The sequence below is a fragment of the Diplotaxodon limnothrissa genome, linkage group LG12 (assembly GCF_057381915.1).
Source record: "Diplotaxodon limnothrissa isolate DT_005_m linkage group LG12, D_limnothrissa_male_GT1.1, whole genome shotgun sequence".
Classification (NCBI taxonomy): domain Eukaryota; kingdom Metazoa; phylum Chordata; class Actinopteri; order Cichliformes; family Cichlidae; genus Diplotaxodon; species Diplotaxodon limnothrissa.
This window is the reverse complement of record NC_140607.1, coordinates 34,928,162-34,945,810: the sequence shown is the minus strand read 5'-3', so window position 1 is coordinate 34,945,810 and position 17,649 is coordinate 34,928,162. Positions and strand designations below refer to the sequence as shown.

Here is a 17,649-nt window from a genome sequence, read left to right as displayed (position 1 = left end):
AGATCTCAGATCTCAATCCAATAGAGCACCTTTGAGATTCACATCATGGATGTGCAGTCAACAAATCTGCAGCATCTGTGTGATGCTATCGTGTCAACATGGACCAAAATCTCTGAGGACTGTTTCCAGCAGCTTGTTAAATCTGTGCCAGGTAGAATTAAGGGAGCTCTGAAGGCAAAAGGGAGTCCAGACCTGTATGAGCACGGTGAAGCTCATGAAGTGGTCAGTGAGTTTATTAGAATTAGTCGGTCAGGGCAGGTATTATTAGTATTAGTATAGTAGTACTGGTGTCAGAGAGTCTATAGTTTGCAGATTTTAAATGTTTTTAATGTAAATAAATGCTCAACTGCTCTTAATATGCATGAAAATCAGATAATCAAATTTATTTAGTTTAATAACGATTTATTTTCATATCTCACAGACAGACTGTCCTCTGCTACAGACTGAGCCAAGCTTCTGGCTTCACTGCCAGCTTTTCAGCGAAGTGAATAAAAAAAAACTGGTTCATCGTGTAGGGAACAAACCTGAAGACAACAAGATTTCTCGGTTCTCCTCTTGTTCTCTGAGACTTTTCATGTAACAACATCACCTTTAAGTGAATAAATACAGATAAAGTGGTTCATGTTTTCTCTTTGAGGCAGTTCTATGTGTGATAACAGAGTTCAGGTTTCAGCTTCAGCTCTGAGCTGCTGCAGAGTCCTCAGCTGGTGAGCCTGAGCGGGCCCTCTCGTTTCTCTTCTGTGCAGCTTGTCTGCCCCCTGCTGGTGAGGAGGGGAGCGGGGAGTCCTGTTGTGAGTCCTGCTGGGAAAGCTGGGAAAGGAGGAGGTCCACACTCTGGACCAAAACAGAATCCAGGAGTTTCTGTTCCTCTGTGGTGAATCTGCCCAGAACATGACGGTCCACAGACGTTTTCCCTGTCGGCCGGCCAATCCCGATCCGAAGTCTAGGCATCACCTGCAGGAGACAAAAGATCCTGGTGTTAAACAATGTACATGTTTTTAAGCTGTAAACACATATCTTCATCTAATTGTTATTTGATACTATTTTAGATTTGGTTGAGTATATGTCCATGTTTTCAAAGTGCATTTGACTACAGTAAAATACTAAAGTCTCTACACCTCAATTTTTAAAGCTTGAGAAATAGTTCTCCACCTTTCAGAAGGGTTTTCAAACTTTTTCTTAGGACACGGCCTTTTTTTTTACTTTTTCAGTCCAGTCCTTTTACCTGAGCAATATCTTTTCTTTTGCTGAGTAGCATGCCTAAATAATATCTACAGTAGATGATCTGCTCTAGATATCTGAAAGTCAGGTTCCCAAGAAACTGTGGGGAAAAAATCCAGAAAAGACCTGCAGCTGATCCATCTACTGTTTGAGGAAGCGTCATGATTCAAACTGTCATCAATATGTACAGAGGAGGTCGAGAAAGAGGTACAGCAGCGAGTGCTGTTAGGGATCATGTCAAAACAGAATAAGTCATGAACATAATGAAGTGCAAAATGTTACAATGCAATACCATCTGGAAAGCATCTGATTGGCAATGGCTTCATATTTAAGCATTAAATTATCCCAAACACATCTTGATGCATGCACCTGTCCCTTGATGCACTTATCCCAAACACACTGCCAGTGTAGTTAAAGCATACATGGATAGAAAAACACAGTGGAGCACTACCAGTCATGGACTGGCTTCATCAGAGCCTGGACCTCAACATTATTGAAGCAGTGTGGGATCATCTTAACAGAGATTGTAACAAAATGCAGAAACATCCAAAGAGCCTGGAGAACTATTCCTGAAGACTATTTAAGTAAATTACAAGAAAGCTGCTCACAGAGTTCAGAATGTGTTGAATAAGAATGATGGTGGTCATACCAGCCTGCTAGAACTGAAAACTGCACTTCCATGTATGTTTGCATGTTTCAATAAATCGTTACATCTATTTCCCATTTTCCTAGCAAAGTATAAACAAATGAGGGGCGGCTCAGGACTTTTGCATATGGATATTAAGTGACCGGCAAACTATGTTAACAGTTTCGTCTTGATGCATGCTCAATCATCCAGGAAAGTAAATCTCCAAAAGTTGATTCTGTTCATCTGGATGTAGCGTAGTGGGAGAAACGTTTCGTCACTCATCCAAGTGACTTCTTCAGTCTCAGCTAACTGACCTCCCAGCCCATTGTTCCCTCAGTGGACTGGTTTCAGTCATTATGCAAATGTACTGTTTATACGTTTGGGGAAACCTGCAGTCAGCTGAGACTGAAGAAGCCACTTGGATGAGTGACGAAACGTTTCTCAGTATAAATCTGACATTAAAATAAAAAAAAAGAGCAGAATTCAGTGTGATAGTACACACACACACACACACACACACACACACACACACACACACACACACACACACACACACACACAGAGCAGTGACTTACATCAGTCTGAAGACAGTCCACACAGGAGCGGACTCCATTATGACCTCTGTGGGGAAGGAGAAGCGACATTTATTTTATCAATCTGACAACCTCTTTTCTTCTTTGGTTTTGTTGTCCATCTTCAGGATACCAGATGCACCAGTTGCAGTTTCTTGCATTACATTAAATTTTCATAAATCACCATCTGGTTATACACGGCTGGAATGCCTAACGTAGCTTTTCAAGCAGGATTAAACTGCTTTATCCAGCTTGTTCTGAGTAGCAGTGAGAAACGTACTGAGAGGGGACGCCTGTTAACTGAACACCATTCTTATTGTTAGTAAGTAAAATGACAAAACAGTTAATGAGATACAACAAGCGTCATGGCATAAAATTAATAAAAACAGACCATTTGCAACATTATGAGAGTCAGGCATAAGAGTCTGAAGAGCTCGGGGAGGCTTCATCACAACAGCGCAATCAAGAGCAAAAATAGTAGCAGGAGGAAGAAAAGAGACAAGAGACGAACCAGAATGACTAAGGCCCAAGAGAGAAGCTGTGTGTGCTGATTAGAAGTTTGTTGGTTTTAAAATACAGGCCTCACTTCGCTGTTATTTCTGGTTGTGCTGCTTCTGTCTTCTCGTCTCGACATCGGGAAGACACCAAGGTTTACAGCAGGCAGAGCTCAGGCAGCTCACACATGCTCCAAGTTTGAACACTGAGGTGTTGAGAATTCAATCTTATGTGTACAAAGACAATTCCCAACAGCAGTTGCTTCAAATTGCTTAATAGTGAAAGGCAAAGACCCTAAAATATTAGAGAGAACAGATAAAAGAGAAGTGGAAAAAAGGAGAGTATAGAGAGAATAAGGACAAACACAAATTGCATAGGAAAGAAGACTCGAGTTAATGACTTGCAGTGGTGACGCATAAACACACAGGGAGTGAATAAAGGGGGTGGAGAGAAGTGCTGAGCACATCATGGGAAGTCCCTGAACAACCTGAGACTATAGCAGCATCACTAATGGATGCTTTGAGGTCACCTGATCCCTCCATCTGATCCAGGTTTGATCAAAAAATAAGTTTCAAGTGAAGTTTTCAGCCTAGTTTCAAAAGTAGCGAGGCTGTCTGTCTCCTGAACCCAAACTGGAGCTGATTACACAGAAGAAGAGCCTGAAAGCTGAAGGCTTTGCCTCCTATTCTACTTTTGGAAGCTCTAAAGTAAACCTGCAGTGTGAGAGAGAAGTGCTCTACTGGGACAAGACACTGTCAGGTCTTTAAAATATAGTGGAGCCTTGTTGCTGTTGTTTTTTCCCCATGAAGACAGAAACTTTCCAGTCTGAAAGTTTGGACGAATGAGTGCAAATGCAGTTTAAAAGCCGCACTTGCACTTCCACGCAGAAATATATTTGTTTATTGGCCTTAAAGTTAATGTTAAATGTTCCTTGACGATACTTTAGTGACTGCTTTCCCTCACCAATGTCAATACATCGCTTAAGATAATGAATACTGTTGGTGATGTAAACAGATCGCGGCGAGTCCGAAGCAATCCAAGACCCAACACTATGATAGAGGATGACCCACCTGGCGCTTCCTCCATGTTTGATGGCGATTTTCCCCAGAGGTTTGTCCAGTTCATCGTGGACCAGCAGGATATCTTCAGCCTTGACGCCATATTTGGCAGCTAAACAAATCAAAACATACAAAAAAAAAAGTTTCTTAGTTTGGTTGCTTCTAATAATATAGCAGGATAACAAAACTTTACTAGTACAGAACCCTTAAACACTTTGAACCTGAGCTTCCTTCTGTTCATATAAATGTGCAAGTAAAATAAACACACAGACATCACGTACACCTGTAAACTGTCAAAAAGTCTGAAATAATAATAATAAAAATCAAAGTTCTCACATGTAAAATAAAGAAGATGTGTCAAAGTCTTTATTCAGCCTAAAGCAAACTGAGCACACAATCAGAAGATCAACACAAGACTCCTCTCAGCAGAAGCGATGTCCAATGAAGGCCGCGTGAAGTGGTCGAGTCTTTTTGGTTTTCTGTGAGATTGAACATTTTTATTATTGTTGTAGAGGCTAAGCCTATGCCTGAAGCCACTGAGGTGTTCGATGGTGGGGGTCATGCGGTGCCACTGTTAGGAATGAAACTTGACTTAGTCCAATAACTCGAGCCGTACTTATCTTGTCTGTTTAACATCTTTATTGCATTCCATCGGTTGTATTTGTTGTTCAACAGTTCTCTTAGTATCCAACGTCATTTAACATACAGTGGGGCAAAAAAGTATTTAGTCAGCCACCGATTGTGCAAGTTCCCCCACTTAAAATGATGACAGAGGTCAGTAATTTGCACCAGAGGTACACTTCAACTGTGAGAGACAGAATGTGAAAAAAAAAAATCCATGAATTCACATGGTAGGATTTGTAAAGAATTTATTCGTAAATCAGGGTGGAAAATAAGTATTTGGTCACCTCAAACAAGGAAAATCTCTGGCTCTCACAGACCTGTAACGTCTTCTGTAAGAAGCTTTTCTGTCCCCCACTCGTTACCTGTATGAATGGCACCTGTTTGAACCCATCATCTGTATAAAAGAGACCTGTCCACAGCCTCAAACAGTCAGACTCCAAACGCCGCCATGGCCAAGACCAAAGAGCTTTCGAAGGACACCAGGAAAAGTATTGTAGACCTGCACCAGACTGGGAAGAGTGAATCTACAATAGGCAAGCAGCTTGGTGTGAAAAAATCAACTGTGGGAGCAATCATCAGAAAATGGAAGACATACAAGACCACTGATAATCTCCCTCGATCTGGGGCTCCACGCAAGATCTCATCCCGTGGGGTCAAAATGATCATGAGAACGGTGAGCAAAGATCCCAGAACCACACGGGGGGACCTGGTGAATGACCTGCAGAGAGCTGGGACCAAAGTAACAAAGGTCACCATCAGTAACACACTACAACGGCAGGGAATCAAATCCCGCAGTGCCAGACGTGTTCCGCTGCTGAAGCCAGTGCATGTCCAGGCCCGTCTGAAGTTTGCCGGAGAGCACATGGATGATACAGCAGAGGATTGGGAGAATGTCATGTGGTCAGATGAAACCAAAGTAGAACTTTTTGGTATAAACTCAACTCGTCGTGTTTGGAGGAAGAAGAATACTGAGTTGCATCCCAAGAACACCATACCTACTGTGAAGCATGGGGGTGGAAACATCATGCTATGGGGCTGTTTTTCTGCCAAGGGGACAGGACGACTGATCCGTGTCAAGGACAGAATGAATGGGGCCATGTATCGTGAGATTTTGAGCCAAAACCTCCTTCCATCAGTGAGAACTTTGAAGATGAAACGAGGCTGGGTCTTCCAACATGACAATGATCCAAAACACACCGCCCGGGCAACAAAGGAGTGGCTCCGTAAGAAGCATTTGAAAGTCCTGGAGTGGCCTAGCCAGTCTCCAGACCTCAACCCCATAGAAAATCTGTGGCGGGAGTTGAAAGTCTGTGTTGCTCGGCGACAGCCCCAAAACATCACTGCTCTCGAGAAGATCTGCATGGAGGAATGAGCCAAAATACCAGCTACTGTGTGTGCAAACCTGGTAAAGACCTATAGTAAACGTTTGACCTCTGTTATTGCCAACAAAGGTTATGTTACAAAGTATTGAGTTGTATTTTTGTTATTGACCAAATACTTATTTTCCACCCTGATTTATGAATAAATGCTTTACAAATCCTACCATGTGGATTCATGGATTTTTTTTCACATTCTGTCTCTCACAGTTGAAGTGTACCTCTGGTGCAAATTACTGACCTCTGTCATCATTTTAGGTGGGGGAACTTGCACAATCGGTGGCTGACTAAATACTTTTTTGCCCCACTGTAACTCACAACAGCGCAGCGGTCACAAACTGTTCACTTCTTCTGACCAACAACACCTGATGCTAATTACACGTCTACCTTAAATACAGTCCCATAAACACAACATCCTGTAAAAACACAAAAATGTTACACATAAGGTAACAACACAAAAATGGCTCCTACAATTATGATATTATAAAAGCAGGAATGAGTAGACAGAACTCTCAGAATCCATCCAAGGCATGTACTGAGCAGCTGCTTCTCTACATAAAATATTGTACAAGTCTCCAATTCATGAACTAAATTTTCTTTACATTCAATAATATAATTCACTGGTTGTTTTCAATCACATAGACAGAAGTCTGATATAGTGACAGGGCTGAATAACACAGGTTGAACCTCAATGGAGTTAAATTTCCAGCTTGAATTGTTTCTGGCTGCCTGAGAGACAGATGACGGAGGTTGAACCACCTCAGTATGCTTGTGCAGAGACATGCCACATTTCACAGCTGATGATAAGAAAGAAAAAAAGCCTAATTTATTTAATGAAAATCACTTACAAAGACAGAAATGACCTCACCTGCTTTGGCCACTGATACTCCATTGACATTCATCAGCAGCCGGGGACGAAGCAGCACCACATTCGTTTGCTGGATTTCTGACAAAATGACCTCACCGGACACGTACTTGTCGCCACGCCAGCGGTCTGCCACACCGAGCCGGGCAGCGAGAGCACCAAGTACTGTCATACCAACGCTGTGTCTGGTACCCTCCATCCCCGGATTACCCAGCCCCACCACCTGAAGCAAACGCAGACACACAGTTAAAGGCATACACCTCTGCAGTGAAGCTACAGGAACAGAAGACTGTCTGAGTCAAAGGAAGCAGACTGTTACATTTTTATACATATTTACACATATATTCAGACAAAGTAAAAGCAACTGAGTAAATAAGCTTTTTTAAACTGGAGCTAGATGCAAACACAGAGAGATTCTAGATTTAGACTTAAAAATGACCAAAAACTCATTAACACAAACTTCAGCGATATAACTGAACTTGAGTGTAAATTTCGTTCATTTGGTATTCGCTTCATCTGAGCAGTGATCATGTTTTTAAGTGGGGGAAAAAACAACAACAACAGAAACACGAGATATTTTGTGTTTTGGACACGTAGAATATACAGCCATTGCCTTGTATTGATGGTACTGATACACTGGCAGCAGTAACAGCTCTGTTAACAGGAAAAACAACTATAGACAACATTGTAATGTTACAAACTGCAAACACTGTAGGGTCTTTATTGAGGTTTCATTCATTTTTAACAAAAGCCTATGAAGGCAAAGACAAGTTAACACAGGGGAGGACAGCTTACATCATTTTAAAATAAAACTGTTAGATATGCTGATTAAAATAAAATAGAAAAAAATACAACAATAAGGAAAGACCCAAGCTGGCTCAGAAAGCATTTTCCTTCTAAAATTATCCCCACATTAACCAGTAATTACTTTAAGGACAATTACGCCAAATTACAAAGGGGGGTTTGAGTAACTCAGTAAGTGTTTTGAAAATGTAGTAAGTTGATGAACAATATGACAAACCCTACAAAAATTTTAAGTTCTCAGATCTTTCAATGGAGTTTGGCGAGATCTGACGACTGGTTTTAGGGGCTTACAGAACCTATAGCAGTAAACACATACAGCTGCCCGAGAACTTGGAGTGTAGTAGACAGTATGTAGCTGATTACGAGGTTTAACACTTACCATCTTTCGGCGGCCTTGATTGTGTATTTCTGCTTCGATTATCATCGCAGGTGAAAACGGATCACTCAGCAGAACTCTGTTTATGACTCTCGTCAAAAGTCGTCGCATCATTAGAAAGTTAATCAACTTCTTGAAAAAGTTTAACAAATACTGGCAAAACTTACTTAAAACTGAGCCCTTTTTCATTCGGCTCATAGAACCGATTGTCTTCTCTTGACAGTTAATAAGAAATCAGGCGTTTCCACATGTATTTACAGTCATGAAGCAACAGTACCTGTTCGGGCATTCATGTCGATTCTGTCAATTCATCGATTTCGTCTGGGGTTCACTATATGAACTGTAACTTTGTCAGATATTTATTATCTGTTTGTAATTAATCATAAGAATTTCCGTAATTATTACCAGTCTTTAAAATGTGAAGTAACCTTTTCCTGCCCTCCTGTCATGCTACCAACCGCTCAACGAGCGCTAGCAAGAAAACATGGCGGACAGACTTTTTCTCCTCTGTGGGGACACAGCGCCATCTAGCTCGGCGACTTGATTATTACAGCAAACACAAATTTGGAAGTCTATTGACTGAAAATAGCAAACAATGAACCTTTTAACACTATTTACATTTCAATAAATATTGAATTTAAACGAGTTTTGATTACATTTATCGAAATGTGTTTTTATGTACAAGCTGAATTTTATTTTACTTTATTTTACTTCATCTTCTCTATTTAGAACTACTTTTTGTTGTTGTGTTTAATGGCTGTGGCTGTGGTGGAACACAGTAGTTTCCCAATTTCTGGCAATTTCCCTTTCACTTGAACTTTTGGAAACTTTTCATCAACGGATGAACAGCAAAATGTAATGCATGCTACATGTTTAAAATTAGTGTGTAGATATCAAAATAAGCAGTAGGGCTTTGGAGCTCGATGAGTCAAAATTCTTTTAAATCCTCCAAAAATTAAAGAATGCAAAACAACGATTCACCTTGAATTTTGATTGCGCTTTATTTGAAAAACAAAGCATCAGCAGACTCATCATCAGTTTTGATCTGGGGAGCAGGGGACAGCATCAGGCACTGGCTGACACCGTTCCACCACAGCATTGATTTCGCCAACACTCACGCCGTCATAGGTGCCAGTGATGTAGGTCCAGTGTGTGTCTCCGTTGTGGTTGGTCCTGCTCAGCCGGCCGGTGAAAGGGATGTCAGCCTTCATCTTTCTGCCATCCATCCTCACGGTGCAGGAGTGATTGGGTGGGACCAGCAGCTCCACAGAGACAGCGTGACTGATTGACTCCACAATGGTGGTCCCCTTTGAGAAGGTCACCGTCTGCTCCTTGGACAACTCCACATTACCCGGACCAAAGATAGGAACTTTGGCTGTCATGGTGGACACAGAGCCATTGCGGGTCTCCCTGCCGATGTCCCATTTCTTCTCCACTGTGCTGGTCTTCTCCAGTGTGACTGTCTTCTCCACATTTCTGCACTCCAGGTTGGCGACCTTAGTGAGCTTCAGGGCTTCTGGAGGATGGTGGAACAGCTCCATCTGGTCAATGGCATACTCCACATGAGAGATGTGCTGGCTGTAGCTGTCTCTGTTGATAGCAAACACCTGGTAGTTTTTGTACCAGTACTCATCCCCCTCCCAGGGGAGGAAGAAGGCTTCATGTTTGGTCACCACTTTACCAAGACCATAATTATTCTTACCCACATATATGTCTGAGTTGGGACAGGTTTTGATGGCATACTCAGGAACAGAGCCATGAATCTTCAACCCACTGCAGGAACTCAAAGTGGTCCACGTTAACCAGGACTTCGAACTTGGAGGATGCATACTCTTTGTCAGCGTAGGGGTACTGGCAGAAGTTCCCTTTGCTGGGAGTGTAGAAACCAGCCTCACAGTTGACTTTGCACACATAGTCGGTACGTTCGGTGTAGCCGTTGAAGATGGCAACAGCGCCATTTGGGAGGGAACCGCTCCATGTGACCCACCTAAGGTTGACATGTTCACCAAACATGGGGCTTGAGTGTGAAGTCGTCTCAGTTTCTGAGGTTTCTGCAACTTTAGGAGGGCTGAGAGCTCCCCGGGAAGGAACAACATTTCCCAAGGTGGGGTTAAGCCATGGCTCTGTAAGACAAGATAGAAAGATAGTGGCTGTAGGATTTATTCTAGACAAACAAAAGTTTCAACTCATTTGAAACATTTACTACCAAAACTGTTAAGACATGTTCTTAAAAAATAAAAAAAAAAGCAGAATCGAGTTTGAATGAAAGACTGACACTTGCTTTCAACCAAAGTGTTAAGCAGAAAGAAACATTGTTGACATCAGGTAGTTTCATACCTATTTTTTAAGCACCGTGAGGATGAAAGTGTATCCACTAGTGACAGTTATTGGGTTAGGGTCTTAATATAAATTCAGCACCTTCACAAACTTAACACAACCTTACATGAGCGCACCATAACACCATACATAAGGTGATGGAAAAAAGTGTTACAAAGCAATCCCTTAGATTAAACCTGGTTGCTATTTCCTCTGAACCTTTTCCAACATTCCTCTTATTTTTAGTCCCAGCCTGACTAACTGGACTTACAGATCTCGGATGCAAGTTGGACACGTCCTACAGAGCCAAAAGACCAATGCGTCATTTGAATATATTTTGGGGGAAACAAAATGAGAAACAACTAAAATAAAGAAAGCCAAATATGCCAAGAAGGCTGAGTAGGGTTGGTGTGGCCAGAAAAATCTCCCCTTTTCAGTGCTTTAACCCCCCTTAATGCCCAGTGTGTCATATTTGATACATGAGTTTATTTAAGTTTTAAGACTTTAAATTATCAGTGTAATTTTTCTCCCCTGAAAAACCTAAATAAATTTTAAAACACATTTTTAAGCAATGCATTTTTTAAAAGTTAGAAGTCTTCAAACTGCAGACTTTGCTCTCACGAACACTGATGATCCTTGACATACAGGTTTTATCAGTCTGACACAGAAGTAGATGATTCAGCTGTGTGCAAGTTCGAGTGTTGAAATCACAGGTGCAAGTGATTAGAACTGGAGCTCAGATACGGTTCTTATTTTTCTAGTGGGAGGAGTCATGTAGTCATTAAAGTAACGTGCTGTGATAAACTGTAGGATTATAATGTGACTGACTGCTGGGTTTTTCTTCCCCATCCTGCTGCTGGAAAACGTAGAGCAGCGGGTCAGACTGTAGCGCCGGGCTGCACAGCTGCAGCACTGCCAGGAGAACAGCAACACACCACCTCATCTGGACACACAAAGAAACACCGGCAGTAGTATGTCATCATCAGTTGGCAATCAAATTCAAATTCAAATTTTATTTGTCACACACACACAACCATACACAGTATGACATGGGGGTGAAATGCTTGTAGCTGTACAATGCCCGACCATTGTCACTGTGCCCGAACGCCGCAACATGGAAATGTACATTTCTAAAAGCTAAAAATAAACAACCATTAAAAAACTCATGTGGTCAACACAGTTTTAAATCAATGGAAAAAAAATGGAAAACTATTAAAAATAGGAGTCAATTTTAATCCAATTAATTTTTTTCCTTATTTTTAATTAAACAGATATAGACGAATACTTAAAAATAATCTGCTTTGGACAAGTCAGAATACATTGAAAGATTTATTATTCATGTCCGAGGCAATCAAAATTATATTACTTGACTTAGTTTATTGATATAAATATTTAGTCAGAAAACAGACGTGAGAACTTTATACAATAAGATGCATTTATAAACTTTTACATTTGTATGCATAATATATGCAACACTGATTATTCTGCCTGTGTGTGATGAGCCTTTGACACACACAGCTGACTTAGCTTGTGTACTTTAAAATATATATATTTAAATAGTGTATTGTTAGAAAAGACTGTTATTTTGTTGTTTATGTAAAGATCACTGGTGTTTATAAATGACTGGACATATATACACAGCTAGGTTGCTACAATTCATCAAATATAAATCCCCAATTACAGTAATCTTTCTCTAAAAATGAAACCAAATGAATGAAAAAAGAACCAGCTCTGAATCTAAATAGTACCAGTATCACATGCCCTTACATACAATGTATAGAAATTACTTTAGGTAAGTGAATGAAATAAAAGAAAGTCACATCTGCAGGATATCACAGCAGGATTAGCGTCACATAAATTAGTAATTAAGGCGGTAAATTATAAACTGAGTGTCCCATTACTGTATGTTTATAAGATTACTAAATGAAGATCAGACTTAAGAAATCATGCCTGGATACCGAGTATAAAACCAAAAAGTAAGAAAGATTTTGACCTGAAATTTGTTGATCTGTTTATTGATTTCACATGACAGATAAGACAGAGATAAAAAAAAACAAAATTCAAGCTTAAATTCAAGCCCACAGCAGCCGTTCATTCAGATATAGAGAAGTTGGGTTTTTTTGTTGTTGTTTTTTTTTACCTTGACAGGTTCCTTCTGCAGTGACTCTTACCTGCAGTAAGTGCGAAGCTTTAAAACCTCCCTTCAGACTTATTGCCCTCAATAAACAGGAGAGATAAAGCTTCTCGTCTGTCTGGTTCACAGTTTGCTGTCCTGCAGCTCACTTTGAATCAAAATGTTTTTATCAAAGGATTTGAAGAGAAAAAAACTGCACGTGAAACTTCAAATCAAACTTCTATGGAGGGAGGAAAACTAACTGAGTTTGTTTGAGCTTCTGCAACATACCGTTACACTCATATGGTGTGTAATCATACTGACAGTTACAGCCAATTGGCAGCTTTAATGTCTTGTTCAAGAACACAGTCTTACAGAGGCTGTGAGTGTCATGAAGTCTTCTGCTTGCTCAGAGGATTTGAAAAAACTAAAATAGGTCAAACATCCAGGGTACGAATGCTTGTTTCTGTTACTTTACAATGCAGATGATGAATTGGTGCAGTTTTGCTATTGAAACTTGAATTGAAAATTGGTTATAAGTAAAATAATTTTGAAAGAAGTAAGAAAGAATTTGTTTTTCCATTGTGATACCCAAGGAGAAAACTAATTTGGTTGCACTGTTTTAACAACTTACATTTTTTCAGCCCTCAAAATGAATTGTGAATATCTTCTATGAAGTGATGAAATGCTGGAAAAATTGTGTGAACTCACTCGTACCTATGTGCGTACATAGGGACAGGTCAGGTACTTAGATAATGTGGAACATTTTAATAGTATGTGGCGAAACTTTTCAATGACCTTGTTAATGTACTGAGGGGGTTTGTGGACTGATTATTTTTTTTGAAAAACATCAACACACTGAGATATTCCAAACTTCTTCTGCTCACCTTCAAGGCCATTCATAACCTCGCTCCTCCTTACCTTTGTGACCTGTTAACCACTACCTGTTCTGCCCGTTCACTTCGATCTTCTTCTTCTATCCAGCTCGCTGTACCTTCCTTCCGCCTCACCACCATGGGAAGCAGAGCTTTCAGCTGCTCTGCTCCCAGGCTGTGGAACTCTCTGCCCCCAGAAATAGGAAACATTGGTTCTCTCCCACAGTTTAAATCCCAACTCAAAACTCATCTGTACAAATCTGCATATTCACTGTGAATCCACTGTTTGTTAATTTTATCTTGTGCTTTTGTTTTATTGTTCTTATTTTGCCATCTTTTTTCTAAGTGTTTTATCCTATTGTAAAGTGTCCTTGGGTGACTTGAAAGGCGCTCATAAATAAAATTTATTATTATTATTATTTGGTGTTTGATGTAGGCTTTTATCACGTCAGTGTATAAAACTCCAACAGACGTATGAGGAGCCTAGCTTACAGCATTGTCTTCCTCATCAAACCCCTCTTGGCCTATAGATGAGGAGCACTTTCATCTGTTGTATTGGTTTTTAGTCACCGTGAGAACCCAAAACATGCCAGCCACAGTTTCCCTTCACTGTGGAAGTCAAGATTTAAGGGTTTTCCTTAAATTTGCAAAGAATTTAGGTCAGCTTAAAGACTCATGAATGGATGGCTGCGGTTGACCTTGACCTGAAAGCCTGCAGCTCACGAGTGTTGGAAACAAAAGTCCTCATGTGCCTGATGATAACAGGACTCCTTATTGATCCTTGCTCTTATTTAATAAGATCGTTAAAAGTGCCTCATAAATAAATTTGCTTGGATTTAGTGTGCCGTATCTACTCGATCACATGATGTCCAAAGTGCTGTGGCCTCTCTCTCGCCGCTGATGAAAAGATCCTGTACGTTCAGATAAGCTCGGACAGAGAACAAGTTGATTAGATCTCCTGTAATAGCGGGTCAGTGATTAAGACGGGCCTTGTTGCGTAATGTCGCTGGCTGCCAAGATTCAGCTGGAGAAGAAGCCGCTCAGCACGGACATTGTTCTCCACACACAGTGCTATCATTGAAAATCGCTGATGTCAGGGCCATCTCTGTGCGTCCTTCAGACAGAAAGTTATTATCAATTTATTTATTTAGGGCTGAATGAGGACTGTGTATCAAACAAGGCTGTGCAAAGGTCATTTGCACTGATTAAACTGCACAGTCACCAGTTTCAGCTGCTTCAGCATCCAGTCTGTCTGTAAAGAACATTTATATTATGCTATTCAGATTCAGCCTATATCAGTGAGCATGCCAAGCAGTTATTCAGTCAGACAGCTGATGATGTTTTTCTGTCTCACCATTTTATTTTCACACAATAGAGGCTAAATGTTCTCAGTGTGATTTACAGTTTCAAATTAAATGATTATTTTATTCATTATCAAAACTGGACAATGAATTGTGCTACAAAACAAATTAAAAGCGCTTTTTAAAAACTCTACTATGTGTTAGCGCATCATTTCCAGAAAGTTTTTCTGTAGTTGTCCAACGGCAACAAATTATTTTCTTACCCATGTTTGAAATCAGTTTGTGTCGTTGTCTTGAAAAAATGACTGAACTAATGTCTCTTTTCCGCTTATTCAGTCTTCTACCAAAACACATTTATATCTATGATACTAATGTGAATTGTGAATAAAAGTTTAACCAAGAACTGAATAATATAAAGGGAAAAAATATATATACCCCAGGGCCTATCACAGAGTTATTATGCCTATAAACCCATACTGATGCTGCCTTGGGTTGCTATGTGAGACCAGATGAAAGCTGTGGGTAAATATTTTCTTCCAAAAAGAGAAATTTGAATGTTTTAGAACTTAGGAAACATTTTAAAAACACAAGTTCTGACAGTGAAAATAAAGATAAACTTTTCAATTGTGTAACTCAACCTGTAGTCTTAGTTCACCTGTTAGAATTACAGCTTTGTAATAATGAGAAGCATGACATCAGAACTGTGTGTCAGAAGTCAAATAATTATTCTAAGCAAAGAGAGACCTTCTTTGTGTCAGATCATGGCTGTAACTGAAGTTTTCTAAGGCGACAGTGCAGGGAACTCTAAAACACCGGGATGTAAAGCACCAGAAGTGAGACGTTAGAAATTATGTACATCAAGCTTGGTTTACTTAAATGATTTTTGTTTGTTTTCTAGACTGATTTAACTTTTCCCTAAGCATTTTAAAAGTTTATATTTCCACACCAACATGAGCCCCACTGAAACAATGGAGAAAAACCTGCAAGCAACAAATGCATCATTTTAAAAATTAGACTCAAATATACGCCTGCTTATAATAATAATCAAAGTATGTTAACAATAAATAGTTGAAGTACCATTCAATTCACTTTAGTTTAAAAAAAATTAATTCATGCCTTCTAATGAATCTGAAATAGTACTATGTTTGCTATGCTGTGGGTTAATAGAGGGATATGTCTTTATTGAAAGTAGATCAATTATTGTGCCAATTTACAAACGATATAGCAGAAATAGAAAACCATGCTTGAGTACATATCTGGCCTCAATTGCCCAGATACCCTTTTTTTTGGCACATTCTGGTGATTGATTTTAATGAGCTAATTTAACAAAATGCAGAAAACAGGAGAAACGTGCCAAATTGCTTTATTTTTGAATAAACTCATACACTTGCGCACATGAAAGATATTTTAAATTTACCAACAAAGACATGAGTGGTATTTTTTATTGTGACATATCATTTGCTTCCATTATCACAATCACCAGATAAGATCAGAAAAATATGATTTAGTGTGTCTTCTCCCAGGTTTTAGGGGCAAGGTTTGGCATCTATGACAGGTTCACAGCGGTCCACCACTGCCTGGACTTCTCCGATCTGGACTCCGTCGTACGTCCCGGTGATGGTGGTCCACTGGGTTTCTCCGTTGCGGTAGGTTCGGCTGAGGCGAGCCGTGTAGGGGATATCGGCTTTGATCTTGCGTCCCTCCATGCGCACTTTGCAGGTGTGGTTTGGTGGGACTGTGAGCTCCACAGACACGGAGTGGCTGAGCGTCTCGATTACGGTGGTTCCCCTGGAGAACTGCAGCGTCTTCTCAGCACCAAGCTCAATGCCCCCGGAGCCGATGAAGGGGATTTCAGCTGTGATGCTGCCCGTGACACCAAGCATCGTGGCTCGTCCGATGTTCCAGGTAGTCTCCACCTCTGAGGTCTTTGTGATGGTGACTGTCTTCACCACTGTCTGGCACTCATTGTTGGTGATACCAGAGATACGCATGGTCTCAGGAGGATACTGGAAGATGGTGACCTCATCAATGCCGTACTTAACATCAGAGATGTGCTGGGTGTAGGCGTCCCTGTTGATGACCAGGACCTGATAGTTCTTATACCAGTACTCATCACCTTCCCAGGGCAGGAAGAAGGCCTCAAACTGAGGAACAACCTTCCCGAGACCGTACTTGTTCTTTCCAACGTAGATGTCAACTCCTGCACACGTCCTCACTGAATGTTGTGGCAGTGAACCGTAGGAGCCTTCCTTCCATTCCAGGAATTCAAAGTTGTCCTTGTTAGCCAGGATCTCAAACTCAGGGGCGTAATACTCACGGTCACCATAGGGGTAGCGGCAGTAAGGTCCCAGGTTAGGGTTATAAAAGCCAGCCTCACACTTGTACTTGCAGACATAGTCAATACGCTCGGTATAGCCGTTGTAGATGGAAACGGCTCCATTGGGCAGAGATCCATCCCAGGTCAGCCACTGCAGGTTGACATTATCGCCAAAGAGGAAGGAGGAAGGCAGATCCTGTTGCTGCTCCAGATCAGCAGGATTTAGAGGACCCAACACCTTTCTGTTACCAGTTGGTTTAGGGACCCGGCCCTCCACCTCTGGTTTCAATAAGGACACTATATAAGAGAGACAAAGAAAAGAAAAAATGCCATAAAACAGAAGAGATAAGTGTCAAACACATCAACCTCAATTCAGGCAACAAGCTTTAATCTCTTTTTAACCTCTTAACACTTGAATGATCCTGAATTAAGGTTGTTTTTCCTTTCTTTTATTCTAGCTACAAAATATGCAAAATATTCAGAAACTACATTTTTGTGGGGGATCTTTGGATGTTGAACGCAACACACTTCAGGTTTACTTCGGTTTAAGTGCTACTACAAAGCTGTTATCCATATCTCTATACAATATGTCATAAAACGCATGATATGCTTACCTTTTCTGAGTTGTATGCTCTTCTTCACAATGTCCTGCAGACTGGCTGAGGACAGAGCCAGCAGGGCCGACAGCAACAACACAGACAGCTTCAT

General features: G+C 40.6%; 2 protein-coding genes and 1 pseudogene across 2 annotated transcripts; all 3 read right to left on the bottom strand.

Annotated features, from left to right (window-relative positions):
• Nucleotides 1-553: 553 nt before the first annotated feature.
• ptrh1 (peptidyl-tRNA hydrolase 1 homolog) lies at nucleotides 554-8,442 on the bottom strand. Its single transcript, XM_085366878.1, has 5 exons — nucleotides 8,023-8,442; nucleotides 6,843-7,062; nucleotides 3,987-4,086; nucleotides 2,425-2,470; nucleotides 554-954 (listed from the first exon to the last, which is right to left on the bottom strand). Exons 1-5 carry the CDS (start codon nucleotides 8,215-8,217, stop codon nucleotides 676-678), a joined length of 840 nt encoding a protein of 279 aa, XP_085223004.1. The 5' UTR covers nucleotides 8,218-8,442; the 3' UTR covers nucleotides 554-675.
• A 611-nt stretch (nucleotides 8,443-9,053) lies between these two features.
• LOC146621761 (natterin-3-like) lies at nucleotides 9,054-11,278 on the bottom strand (annotated as a pseudogene).
• A 4,872-nt stretch (nucleotides 11,279-16,150) lies between these two features.
• On the bottom strand, nucleotides 16,151-17,649 carry LOC146621760 (natterin-3-like). The gene is made up of 2 exons (XM_085366877.1): nucleotides 17,556-17,649; nucleotides 16,151-17,238 (listed from the first exon to the last, which is right to left on the bottom strand). The coding sequence occupies exons 1-2, from the start codon at nucleotides 17,647-17,649 to the stop codon at nucleotides 16,151-16,153; spliced, it is 1,182 nt and encodes a 393-aa protein (XP_085223003.1).